The sequence below is a fragment of the Mustela putorius genome, unplaced genomic scaffold, assembly GCF_011764305.1.
Source record: "Mustela putorius furo isolate JIRA1106 unplaced genomic scaffold, ASM1176430v1.1 tig00003853_pilon_pilon_pilon, whole genome shotgun sequence".
In the NCBI taxonomy this organism is placed as follows: Eukaryota; Metazoa; Chordata; class Mammalia; order Carnivora; family Mustelidae; genus Mustela; species Mustela putorius.
In genome coordinates, this window is record NW_025422005.1 from 62793722 (window position 1) to 62807926 (window position 14205).

The 14205-nt window shown below is 34.0% G+C and overlaps 1 protein-coding gene across 1 annotated transcript in view; it reads left to right on the top strand.

Annotated features, from left to right (window-relative positions):
- The window catches only part of MSH4 (mutS homolog 4), a 104889-nt gene that overhangs the window by 68524 nt on the left and 22160 nt on the right, over positions 1–14205 (top strand). The window contains exons 10-15 of the mRNA XM_004758171.3: positions 4853–4917; positions 6260–6429; positions 9120–9256; positions 10261–10364; positions 11655–11779; positions 13708–13908. Coding sequence (XP_004758228.1) covers positions 4853–4917; positions 6260–6429; positions 9120–9256; positions 10261–10364; positions 11655–11779; positions 13708–13908 — 802 coding nt within the window. The remainder of the gene's footprint in view (positions 1–4852; positions 4918–6259; positions 6430–9119; positions 9257–10260; positions 10365–11654; positions 11780–13707; positions 13909–14205) is intronic.

Sequence of the window (14205 nt, forward strand, 5' to 3'; positions counted from 1 at the left end):
TAATTGGAAGGCAGATGCTTAACTGACTGAGCCACCCTGGAGCCCCTAATGTCATGTTTCTTTATACTTCTTTTCAGCTTAAAGTTTCTCATCCTTTCTTTGTCTTTCATTATATTAACATCTTGAAAAGTATCTGTTATTTTATAGAATATTCCTCAATTTGTGTGGTTATTTTCTCACGATTAAATTCAGCTTATTATATTTAGCAGTAATACTCTATGAGCAATGTTGTATTTTTCTTAGTACCTCACATCAGGATGCACATGATGTCATTCCCCATTCTGGTGATATTAACTTTGATCCATTTCTTCACTATAAAGTTATTAAGTAATCTGTGGAGAGATACTTTGAGACTATGTAAATATCCTGTTCCTCATTAAACTTTAACTCAGTGATTTCATTCATTGATTACTCTTACCTGAAATATTTCTGATGTGATTTCCTAATGTGTTTTTAAATATTCTACTGTGCAAAACTTTTTAAAAACATTTATTTATTTAAATAATCTCTTTACCTATCATGGGTCTATAACTCACAGCCCTGAGATCAAGAGTCCCTTGCTTTGCTGACTGAGCCAGCCAGGAACCCCTGTGCAAAACATTTTTTAAAACTTAAGGTGACAAGGAAGAACTGCTTTTTTAAAAGAAAAAATAATGAAAAATCTGGAAGAATTTGTTGTAGATTTCATTCTAAAAAATATATAATGAAAGCAATTTGACAAAAGATGTAAAAAAATGTCATCTTCCTTAGAATGAGAGAGGTATAATAAATCATCCCCCCAAACTGATAGATTCAATAAAACACAAATTTGAAGTTTTTAAAAAAAAGATTTTATTTATTTATTTGACAGACAGATCACAAGTAGGCAGAGAGGCAGGCAGAGAGAGAGGAGGAAGCAGGCTCCCTGCTGAGCAGGGAGACTAATGTGCCCCGAGCCAAAGGCAGAGGATTAACCCACTGAGCCACCCAGGTGCCCCAAATTTGAAGAAGCTTTGATACGTGAAAGGAAAATAAAGGCCAAAGAAAGGAAAAATTTCTGACCACATTTTATGTTCAGTTATGGTCTTTGCAACATGATTTATATTAGAAATTCTAAGTAGTATAGACCTCTAATAATGAGGGGAAGAGACTGTTTTCTAAAGGGTAAAATATTATGATTTATTAAAATCTATGCTATTAAAAGTTTCTAATACTTGTGATATAGTATTAACTAGGGGAGAAAAGCAATGTGCAATGACAAACTTTTTTTATTTGAGGTAATGACAGGAAATATACCATAATATTTAAGTAATTTATTTGGAAGGGTGGTAGAATTATAAGCAATTTAAATATTTTTCTTTATGCTTTTATGAATTTTATAGCTTTCATTAGTATTTAAATATTTCCTGTTCATAAGCAAAAGAAAATTATTATTGCCATTGCCTAAAATAGCAGGTAAAAGGTTAATTGACTCTGGAAAACAGTATGGAGGGTCCTCAAAAGTTGAAAATAGAGCTACTCTATGACCTAGCCATTGCACTATTTTAATATAGTTTTGTTTTGTTTTTACTACTGTAAAAACAATTGCACTATTTTACTTTGAAAGATACAAATGTAATGAGCCAAAGTGGCACTTGCACCCCAATGCTTATAGCAGTGTCCACAATAGCCAAACTATGAAAAGAGGATAAATATCCATCAACAGATGAATGGATAAAGAAAATGTAGTACACACACACACACACACACACACACGATGGAATATTGCGCAGCCATCAAAAATGAAATCTTGCCATTTGCAAGACGTGGATGGAACTAGAGCTAAGTGAAATAAGCCAATCAGAGAAAGACAATTATTATATGATCTCACTGACATGATGAATTTGGGAAATAAGACAGGATCATAGGGGAAGTGAGGGAAAAATGAAACAAGATAAAGCCAGAGAGGGAGACAAACCATAAGAGATTCTTAATTTCAGGGAAAAATCTGAGGGTTGCTGGAGTGGATGGGGTTGGTGGAGGGATGGGGTGACTGGGCGATGGATATTGGAAAGAGTATGTGCTATGGTGAGTGCTGTGAACTGTGTAAGACTGATGAATCACAGATCTGTGCCCCTGAAACAAATAATATGTTAATTACATGTTAATTAAAAATGCCAGGTTAACTATATATGAAAAACTCACAGTGAATATCATTCTCAGCAGGAAAAACCTGAGAGCTTTTCCCCTAAGGTCAGCAACATGACAGGGATGTCCTGTCCAGTAACTCTCATTACTGTTATTCAGCATTGTACTGGAAGTCCTAGCCTGAGCTAGGACAACAAAAAGAAGTAAAAAGTATCCAAATCAGCAAAGGAGAAGTCAAACTTTCACTCTTTGTAGATGACATGATACTCTGTTGAAAACCCAAAGACCACCTAAAAATTACTAAAACTCATATAGGAATTCAGCAACATGGTAGGATATAAAATCAATGCACAGAAGTCAGCTGCATTTCTATACACTAACAATGAGAAAGAAGAAAGAGAAATCAAGGAGCTGATTGCATTTACAATTGCACCAAAAACCGTAAGATAATTTAGGAATAAACCTAACCAAAGAGGTAAAGAATCTGTACTCTGAGAACTATAGAATGCTTATGAAAGAAATTGAAGAAGATACAAAGAAATGGAAAACCTCCCATGCTCATGGATTGGAAGAATAAATATTGTTAAAATGTCTATGCTACCCAAAGTAATCTACACATTCAATGCAATCCCTACAAAAATATTATCAACATTTTTCACAGAGCTGGAACAATTAATCTTAAAATTTGTATGGAACCAAAAAGGCCCCAAATAGCCAAAGCATTCTTGAAAGAGAAAACCACAGCTGGTGTCATCACAGTGCTGGACTTCAAGCTGTATTACAAAGCTGTAGTGATCAAGATGGTATGGTACTGGCAGAAGAACATACACATAGATCAATGAAACAGAAAAGAAAACCCAGGAGTGGACTGTGAACTTTATGGTCAACTAATCTTCAACAAAGCAGGAAAGAATGTCCAATGGAAAAAGACAGTCTCTTTAACAAATGGTGTTGGGAAAATTGGACAGCCACATGCAAAAGAATGAAACTCAGCAACTTTTTTATGCCTTACACAAAAATAAGCTCAAAATGGATGAAGTACATAGGAATCCATCAAAATCCTAGATGAGAACACAGGCAGCAGTCTCTTTGACCTCGGTTGCAGGAACTTCTTGCTAGACATGTCTTAAAGACAAGGAAAACAAAGGCAAAAATGAATTATTGGGACTTCAAGACAAAAAGCTACTGCACACCAAAGGAAGCAGTCAACAAAACTAAAAGACAGCCTATGGAATGGAAGAAAATACTTGCAAATGACAAATCAGATAAAGGGCTAGTAACCAAGGCCTATAAATCCAAGAACTTATCAAACGCAACACCCATAAACCAAAAAATCCAGTCAAGAAGTGGGCAGAAGACATGAATAGGCATTTCTCCAAGAAGACTTCCAAATGGCCAACGGACATAGGAAAAGATGTTCAGCATCACTCATCATCAGGGAAATACAAATCAAAACCACAATGAGATACCACCTCATACCAGTCAGGATGACTAAAATTAACAAGTGAGGAAACAACAATGCAGAGAAAGGGGAATCTTCTTAAACTGATGGTAGGAATGCAAGCTGGTGCAGCCACTCTGGAAAATAGTATGGAGGTTCCTCAAAAAGTTAAAAATAGAGCTATCCTATTACCCAGCAATTGTACTACTAGGTATTTTTCCAGAGGATACAAACAGTGATTCAAAAGGATACATGAACCCTGATGTTTATAGCAGTGATGTCCACAATAGCCAAACTATGAAAGGAACCCAGATACCCACCGACAAATGAATGGATAAAGAAGATGCAGCATATATATACAATGAAATTTACTCAGCCATCAGAAACAATTAAATCTTGTCATTTGCAACCATGTAGATGGAATTAGAGGTTATTACCCTGAATGAAATAAGTCAGTCAGAGAAGGACAAATATCATATAATTTCATTCGTGTGGAATTTATAAAACAAAACAGATGAACCTAGGGGAAGGGAAGGAAAAGTAAAATAAGATGAAAAAGGAGAGCGAAGCAAACCATAAGAGACTCTTAACTACAGGGAACAAACTGGGGGTTACCGGAGTGGAGTGGATGGGGGGAAGGGATAATTGGGTGGTCATTAAGGAGGACACTTGATGTAATGAGCACTGGGTGTTACATGCCAACTGATGAATCATGAAACTCTACCTCTGAAGCTAATAATACACTGTATATTAATTAATTGACTTTAAATACATGAAAAAAAAATTTAAGTTAAAAAATGTTAACTGTTTTCCTCTTGTTTCTAGTTATTTAAATAGTGACCACTTATAGTTTCCATTAAGCAAAATTAAACTTCTACTTTTGCCATATAAGAATGGAGAAATTGCTCTATTTATAAATATGCAAAGCACTTTTTCAGTTTAATGCATATTTAAAACCCGCATTTTGGAATGATATGCAGAGTACTCTAAATGTACAATGATAGCTGTTTAAATTCCTAACTTTAAAAAGTAGTTGAATGCTAAAAATTAGTTGAAAGACAAGAAAAACTAGTCATAAGAGTAAAGCACTGGATGCCCTTTATTAGTCAGGTGCTCTTTATCTGGAAAATGGGAAAGGTACCATCTGTCCTCACCTACATACCTAAAATATCTTTTATGAGTATACAAATGAGATGAAGCAAGAAAACTCTTGGTAAGCTGCAAGTATTAAATGTAAAATGTTATGTTTGAATAGTGTTATAATTTATTATTTTTAACCAATTTTTTTTTTTTATTTTTTAACAGATTGCTTTGAGGAACTGTAGCACACCTTTATTAAGAGCTTATTGTGGTTCCTTGGAAGATAAGAGGTCTTTGTCACTCAACTGTTAATTAAATATCCATGCTAATTATTCCTTTCTTCCAGATCATGAATGATTTTAAGGACTCTAACTGTAATCAATAGAACAATTACTTGAACTCTGGTTAACAATCTTTAAACTATTCATCAAAGTCCTAATTATACATTACATCTTATAAGTATCCATAAATAGGGTAACAGCACATTGAGTTTTTGTGTTAATAGGCAATTAGAATAATAATAAAAATTGAAATCATACACAGTTTTGATATTTCTTCTTTTAGCCATTCCCCATGGAAAGACTTGCAAATATGAAAGTACATATTTCTCTTGTAAATCATAAAGGGCTTGATGTAACCAAAAAATAGTAGGTATAAATATTGAATAAGAGATCTAAATACAGTTTAATATTGTTTTTAGCAATGACATCTAGCTTCTTGACCAAAAAGACATGTGATGCTTAAGAACTGCTATTTTACCGATTCAGGATTCACATCTTTTATGAGCCACAAACTGAGTTTAATAATAAAACAGGATTACAAATAACATACAGAACAGGATAAAACAGAAGGTTAGGAAAATAGGTGTTACCAGAGTTTTGGTTTGCATGATCCCTGTACTTAATTACTGATTATTGTGAGGTTTCTCTTACACTGTCTTACAATATGTGTTTAGTTTGTCTGGCCCCACCTGAAGGCAAGAACCAAACACTTAATTCTTCTTTGGATCTGTGCACCAAACACAGTGATCATACATGCTATAAGTAAATGTTGACTGAGTTAATGAACACAAAGCCAGAATTTTTATAACAGTTCTTCAGGGATATATTTTATACTCATAGGGACAGTCAGGGGTTTAATTTGGGAGATTTAAAAAAAAAAAGATTTTATTTATTTGTCAGAGAAAGAGAAAGGGAGAGAGCACCAGCAAGGGGAGCAGCAGGCAGAGGGAGAAGCAGGCTCCCTGCTGAACAAGGAGCCTAATGCTAGACTTGATTCCAGGACTCTGGGATCATGACCTGAGCCAAAGGCAGACGCTTAACTGACTGGGCCACCCAGGCATCCTTGGGAGAGCTTTTTATTAGCAGTTATAGAATTGTTCCTGGTGACTTCATGTTACTTCAAGAGACTAGTCCTGATTGACAGGATATTTTAAAATTTTTATAGTCACGGTTCTAGTTTATGTAATGTAATATACATATATTGTTAAATTATTTAATAATTTTCAATAGATTTCAAGAAAGAGTTGTTATATTTAAAATTGTTTATTCCAAGAAAATATGTCATTAACTCTGACTCAAATTACGAATTAAAATAATCATTTGCCTTATTGCCTATAATGTTCTTTTTTAGGTTTGGAATCATACTTGAAAAAATTAAAACCATAATTAATGATGATGCAAGATACATGAAAGGATGCCTGAACATGAGGACTCAGAAGTGCTACGCAGTGAGATCCAACATAAATGAATTTCTTGACATAGCTAGAAGAACATATACAGAGATTGTAGATGACATAGCAGGTAATTTAATTACTTTACTGTATTTTTCTGTTTTTTCTTAAATTAAACCTTTTTAGAACATGTGCTTTTCTGCTGGTGATAACAGGCCATGCATATTTTTAAAATTTTGTTACCAAAAGAGATAAGGTTAACACTGTCATTTAAAATATATTAAAATACGATTTTGAAAATAAGTATCTCTAAGTGTTAGAATGTGTCTATTTTTTTCACCAAACTTAAATATAGAGTTTCTTCAAACTTAGAGTTACCTGAAGACCAGGACATGTTTGTCTACCTTCATATAACATTGTATACAAATTATATGAAAAATGCAGGCTGTCAGTACTAAGTGATTTCAGAGGAAGAGATGTATTTGTCTAGAAGAGGTACCATTTGAGCAACTACCACTGTATTTAATTTCTAGTTAAGTACTACTTCATTTAACAAATTTATGGAATTTCTTGTAAATATAGACACTGTTTTGGGTACTAGGACTATATTGTGAACAGGATAAAGTCCCTGTCCTCATGGAGTTTTTGTTATAGTAGGGAAGACAGACAAGAAAGAAATGCCTGTGTGTGGAATGTATATGTGTGAGTGTGTGTGCATGTGTATGTGTGTGTTCGTATGTATAGATAGGTAGATAGATCAGTATATCAGTCACATAGATCATATACTATAAATGGGTATAAATATATGATGAAAAATATAGCAGGTTATAGGGGTCCGAGATTGATTGGGTGTGGAAGCATAGAGGATGGGAATGTTTTTAGTAGACTATGCCTAGAAAGGAAACCCATATACTGGCAATGGTATAAACCAAAACACAAAGGTTAATGAAACCTCAGTGGATGAGAAAAGAAATTGGTTAGGATGGAATGGGGTATTCCCTGATAAAACTTGCAAGAGATAAGATTAGAAATGTAGGCTGGGGACCAGAATTTGTCTTTGAAGGCTGGGCATTTGGGGTTTTTTTCTTCCCCTTAGAGAATGCAGAGGCACTGAGACATTTTTTCTCTGTAGAGTGAAATTAATCAAGAAGATTGGTTGAATGGGGTATCTGGGTGGCTCAGTGGGTTAAAGCCTCTGCCTTTGGCTAAGGTCGTGATCTCAGGGTCCTGGGATCGAGTCCCGCATCGGGCTCTCTGCTCAGCAGGGAGCCTGCCTCCTCCTCCTCTCTCTCTCTCTGCCTGCCTCTCTGCCTACTTGTGATCTGTCTGTCAAATAAATAAATAAATAAAAATCTTTAAAAAAAAAAAAAAAGAAGATTGGTTGAATGAATTTGAGTAGAGCAATGGAGACAGGGAAACCATTTTAAACTATTACAAGCTAAAACATTTGAGTGATAGCAGTGTATATGAGAGAAATGCAAATGTTGAAATGAGTTAATAATTGAGTAGTTATGGGCATAGTAAAGGGAAATGTGGCTATTGGTGCTAATTGAAATTTCTAACCTGAAAGTAGTGGTATCACTGAGAGAAGCAGAAAATTGTTGGAAGAACTATTTTGAGGAATAAAAATGTTAATTTTTGCAAGTAATGTTCCAAGCATTAATGATCATCAAGTTAAAAATAAAAATTTACGGGGCACCTGGGTGGCTCAGTGGGTTAAAGCCTCTGCCTTTGGTTCAGGTTGTGCTCCAAGGGTCCTGCGATCGAGCCCTGCATCAGGCTCTCTGCGCGGCGGGGAGCCTGCTTCCTCCTCTCTCTCTGCCTGCTTCTCTGCCTACTTGTGATCTCCATCTCTCAAATAAATAAATAAAATCTTTAAAATAAATAAATAAATAAAAATTTAGAACTCTGTGGTAAGTTTGAAGTTGATAGGAAAATTTGGATATTTTAAGTATTTGTTGTACCACCATTTCCTTTTTGGAATATTTTGTTTTACAAAATATGTTTTGTAGAGAGAATTTCTTATTCTGAACTAATGATTATAATAATTTACATGACTATTCACTTTTTAAAAAGTTAAATGAAAACATATTCTAATAGAGTATGAAATAGTCTTAGTTTAATTTTTAACAGTTTTTTTTTTTTTACTTTCAAACTACCTACCTATAAAATGACTATCTTTGTACTACCAATTTTTTTCTTAAAAGAGTACTTGACCACCATATGTATTAGACATTAAAAATCTTTATAGTGGATAAAGAAGATATGGTCCATATATACAACGGAGTATTATGCCTCCATCAGGAAGGATATATACCCAACTTTTGTATCAACATGGACAGGACTGGAAGAGATTATGCTGAGTGAAATAAGTCAAGCAGAGAGAGTCAATTATCATAATGGCTTCACTTACTTGTGGAGCATAAGGAGTAACACAGAGGACATTGAGAGAAGGAGAGGAGAAGGGAGTGGGGGGAAATTGGAGGGGGAGATGAACCATGAGAGACTGTGGACTCTGAGAAACAAACTGAGAGTTTTAGAAGGGAGGAGGGTGGGCGGTTAGGTGAGCCTGGTTGTGGGTATTAAGGAGGGCACATATTGCATGGAGCAGTGGGTGTGGTGCATAAACAATGAATACTGGAATGCTAAAAAAAAAGAAAATAAAGTTAAAAATGTGTAAATAAAGAAAAAAAACTTTACAGTTTAAAAGAGTAGCAAGACCTTCCTATTTACATATAAAAAAAACAAAAAAAGTGATTTTTTAAAACCAGTAATATTCTCATTAAAATTCTTTCTGTTTTTCTTGTTTCTGGTCACTAGGAATGATATCGCAGCTTGCAGAAAAATATAGTCTTCCTTTAAGGACAAGTTTTAGCTCTGCTCGAGGATTTTTCATACAGATGACTACCGACTATACAGCTCTACCCAATAATCGACTTCCTTCAGAATTTATTAAGGTTCATTTTAGAGTTTTGGTTTGGGAATTATTTTTTCTGAAATACATTTTACATATTTTCAGACATTCCTTGAATTTTACATGCTAAATATTTCAAATGTTCTGTATATTGCTTTCCTATTCCTGTAAATCTAACAGTTATACTAATGTAAGAGTTGAGTTAGAAACTTCTAATTTTCTTATTTTGGGGGAGAAACACCAAACAGTGCATCCCACAGTTCTGGAAGCTTGGTATGTATAAAAAAAAAAAAAAAGGAAATTTAAAAAGTCCAAAAGATAATTTGATCAAAGGAATTTGGAAAATATTGTACCATCTCCTGTCTTAGGTAGTTCTCAATGCACATTTGCCTATTAAAGGTTTAAAAATCCTGAAATAAAGAAATCTGCTAACTTTTAAAAATCTAATATTGCCATACCTTTGAACCAGGGAAATATTTATTCTTAAATACATACTCACATCTTCATGATATACCAGTTTTGGAAAAGTCTAACCCACTCTAATTTTGTTTTCTGTGCTCTCAGGGGGTACCTTTTTTTTTTTTTTTTTTTTTTGACAAAAACAAACCATTTAACACATTGTATTAACAGGTAATGGTGGATAGAAAAATCAAAGAATTGGTTGAGATATGGTAATAGGATTAGAAATTGAGTGAGGTTCAGATATGGGGCAAGGGCTAAGATGGGTCAGAGTTGGAGTGAAAATTACTGATATCTGTCATGCATATTACTGGGTAATAAGATGTACTGTCTGACATTTCTGCAGAGCTATTTTAAGATCTGTTCAAATAGTTGTGCCAAAATAATGTAGGTTAACTTTAAGGGCTTTAACTTTGAAAGTGTTCTTTTCTTTTTTGCAGACATTATTTGAGACATTATTTGTGATGCTTTATCTCCAAAATTAATTAACCTAAATATCTATACTGTTTAAAATGTGTATGTTTTATTTTATAGGAGTGTACACACATCTTGATAGTTTTTTAATTTTGTTTTTTAATTTCCTAGCAGATATCTAAAGTGAAAAGTTCTTATACCTTTACATCAGCAGACTTAATTAAAATGAATGAAAGATGTCAAGAATCTTTGAGAGAAATCTATCATATGACTTATATGTAAGCCCATTTGAAATTTTTGAATATTAAATTGGTTCAACTTGAAACATTATAATAAATTTTCATTAATTGACTTTTTGTTTGATAGTAGAAAATTATAAAATTATGATTGTTAACAAAGAAAGAACATTTCCTGGAAGAACAGTTAAAACTTTTAAAGTCTGTCATTGTGATTGGGATTGCTCAGCCTTACAGAAGATTTAGGGCAAATCTATTGCAAAAACAAAACAAAAAATAACATTATACTTAATACTTCCATAGTACGCATTCTACCATGATGCAGAATTTGACACATGATGGGCTTATCTTGGGCTTCATTCCGTTATTCATTTCCTATGGTATGCAAGCCCTGAACTTCATTTATATATAAAATTACAATAGTGCCAGTTTTTTGCTGATCATGAAACAGTAGCAGTACAGCTAGAAATAAGAATAGATCATTCATGGATGGGGTGAGGGAGGGCCTAGCAAAATAAAAAATGATCGTTCATAATCAATGAGCTAAGTTGATAAAGACAAATGTTGGACTTTCAAAACAATTTCAAGGCATAGACCACAGAGATTATGAGATCTAATAGGTTTGGGGAACATATTTCTCCTCATAAGGGAAAAACCAAGACCTTGAGCTAGTATCAAGAGTCAGATGCTTAACCAGCTGAGCCACCCAGGCACCCCTTAAGATTTGTTTGTTTGTTTGTTTGTTTTAAGTAATCTCTACACTCTTTCTCTTGAACTCATAACCAGACCAAGAGTCACATATTCTACCAACAGGGCCAGTCAGGTGCTCCAAGGAAAACCTTTTATATTATGTCACAGTGTAACACCTCTGCTACATAAAAGCTTAAATAATTACGTTGTTAGGGTGTGTGTGTGTGTATGTGTGTTATGAAAGAGAGAGAATATAGTAATTTTTATGTTGAATTTAACATTTAAAAAAAACACAAAATAATTAGCAGGTGGGGTCTGTTGAAGTATATTAAGGTCTTGTTTGACCTATAAAATAATTTTATTAATGAAAATTAATTTTATTAGTATTTAATAACAGCAGTCATTTCTAAAACATGATGTTAACATACCAGAAGATGCATTCTTGCTACAAATTCCTTGAACTCAAGGAACTTCAATTTCCTAATCTCTAAAATGAGGCAAAAGAACAATAGATTTACCTATGGAATACAACTGAACTCTGAATGGTATTTTACCTTAGGCAATACATGTGATATTATTTTATAATTATATTGTATGTCTCTCTTTAAAATCAATACCTGACTTCCAAATGTATACTTTCAGGATAGTGTGCAAACTGCTTAGTGAGATTTATGAACATATTCATTGCTTATATAAACTATCTGATACTGTGTCAATGCTGGATATGCTACTGTCATTTGCTCATGCCTGCACTCTTTCTGACTATGGTAAGTTACTTTCTTTGGAATAAATATGTTGTGTACTGGGGTGCCTGGGTGGCTCAGTGGGTTAAGCCTCTGCCTTCAGCTCAGGTCATGGTCCCAGGGTCCCATGGTCCTGGGATCAAGCCCTGCATGGGGCTCTCTGCTCAGCAGGGAGCATGCTTCCCCATCTCTCTCTGCCTGCCTCTTGGCCTACTTGTGATCTCTCTCTCTCTCTATCAAATAAATAAACAAAATCTTTTAAATAAATAAATAAATAAATAATTATGTTGTGTACTGAAATTTGTATTCCATCCAAGTAATATAACAATTATGAATGCTTTATTTTTTTTTACCTGAAATATAGCCTCTTGCCTATGGTCTTAGACTAAGACTTAAAGTAGAGGAAGTAAAATTACTCTTAAAATTTATTTTTAAAAGTAAGAAAATTGTTTACTGAGAAATTGACAAGTGAGAAAGAAAATACTGCAAGAAACTTTAAAAAGTTTCCCCAAATAGGAAAGATTGAAAAACTTCCTCCTTGGTGAAAATAACAGTGATCCAAAATGATAAAGTTCAAGTCTGAGTGAGACTCCTGAGAAGCAGTGTGACAGAAGCAGATGAGAGAAATGAATCTCCAAGTGAACATTTTCTAAACTAGCTCTTTAGATGTGAGCATCTTAAGATCAGGGATTATATCATATATTTTTAATAGTTTTCTTAGCTATTAAGATATTTGATGTTGCTCCATTTTAATTTGAGAGGGATCATCCTGAAACTCCAAACTTATAAATAATAACTTCTGGTGTTAAAAATTATTTTCTAACCAACCTCTCTCTCTTATAATGAATGCTTTTGAGTTTATCCATGTGTTTCCTGTAGAAGCATATAGGATTTTTTTTTAGAAGCATATAGGATTTTAGTGTTTCCTTGTCCCCATGTCCTATCTTCCTCCCTTTACCTTAGAAGGTATTCATAGAAACCTGATCTTTATATATTTCTATAAATTAATATATTTTGTGTCTGTTTTGCCTATCATCTGGGTATTCTTTTTAGACAAAATTTGTCTAAGTTTCTGGACATAAAATTATATTTACAGTTGGTTCTACTTTATATCCATACATCACTTGAAAAGCTAAGTATGCCAGATTTGAAAAAGAGCCTAAGATGGGATTAAGTAAATGTGCAATTTTGTAGTACTGGTAATTAATTGTTATTTTAAAAGTATTATCAGGATGCTTGGGTGGTTCAGTTGTTAAGCGTCTGACTCTTGATTTCAGCTCAGACCATGATCCTATGGTCATAAGATTGAGTCCCATGTTGGGTTCCACAATCAGTGGGGAGTCTGCTTGAGATTCTCCTTCTGCCCACCCCCCAGCTCACACTCTCTCTCTTTCTCTCAAAAAAAAAAAAAAGAAAGAAAGAAAGAAAAGTATTATCTATCAGGGTGCCTGGGTGGCTCAGTCAGTTAAATGGCTGCCTTCAGCTCAGGTCTTTCATCCCAGAGTCCTGGGATCAAGCCCCACATTGGGCTCCCTGTTTGGAAGGAAGCCTGCTTCTCCCTCTTCTGCTCCACCTGCTTATGCCCACTCTTTCTTTCTCTCTCTCTCTCTATGTCAAATAAATAAATAAAACCTTTTAAAAAAGGTATTATCAATGGCTAGTTGACTCTTTTTAATCTATATAAATCTGGAAATGTTACACAGACTATTTTGGAGCTCAGGACAATGACAAAGAACTAAATCCTAGGGTTCCCTGGAAGTGAATAAAAGTTGTGATGGTGATTAGAGTGCGTCAGTTACAATCTAAAGGAATTTTGGTAGAGATTTAAGATAAAAAAGTACCTTAATGCTTTGTCCCAAATTGACCATAGTAAAATCACACATACACACCGTACAGAACATTAAACATAAATATTTTAATCTTATGAAACCGTTCTTTTTCTTTCTTTTTAGTTCGGCCAGAATTTACTGATACTTTAGCAATCAAACAGGGATGGCATCCCATTCTTGAAAAAATATCTGTGGAAAAACCTATTGCCAACAATACTTATATAACAGAAGGAAGTAATTTTTTGATCATAACTGGACCTAATATGAGCGGGAAATCCACATATTTAAAACAGATTGCCCTTTGTCAGATTATGGCCCAGATTGGTAAGTTATGGTTTTACTTCATACTTAGCAATTCTGTTTCCCATTTGAAATGCTTTGTGCCTAATATTTTAGATCCAGGTGCCTTAATTAGTTTGGAGTAGATTTTCTTACCTAAAAATATAATAGTGCCTATTACGTAGATCATAACTTTTACTATTTGGTATATTAAGCTCCATCCAATTTGGATTGCATTGTACTAAAAATTTTATAGGATGTAACAGAAGTAAAAACTACCTTACTATAACTGTTAATATTGTATCAGTTATTACTAAACTGAATCATATCTTTATTTCCGAT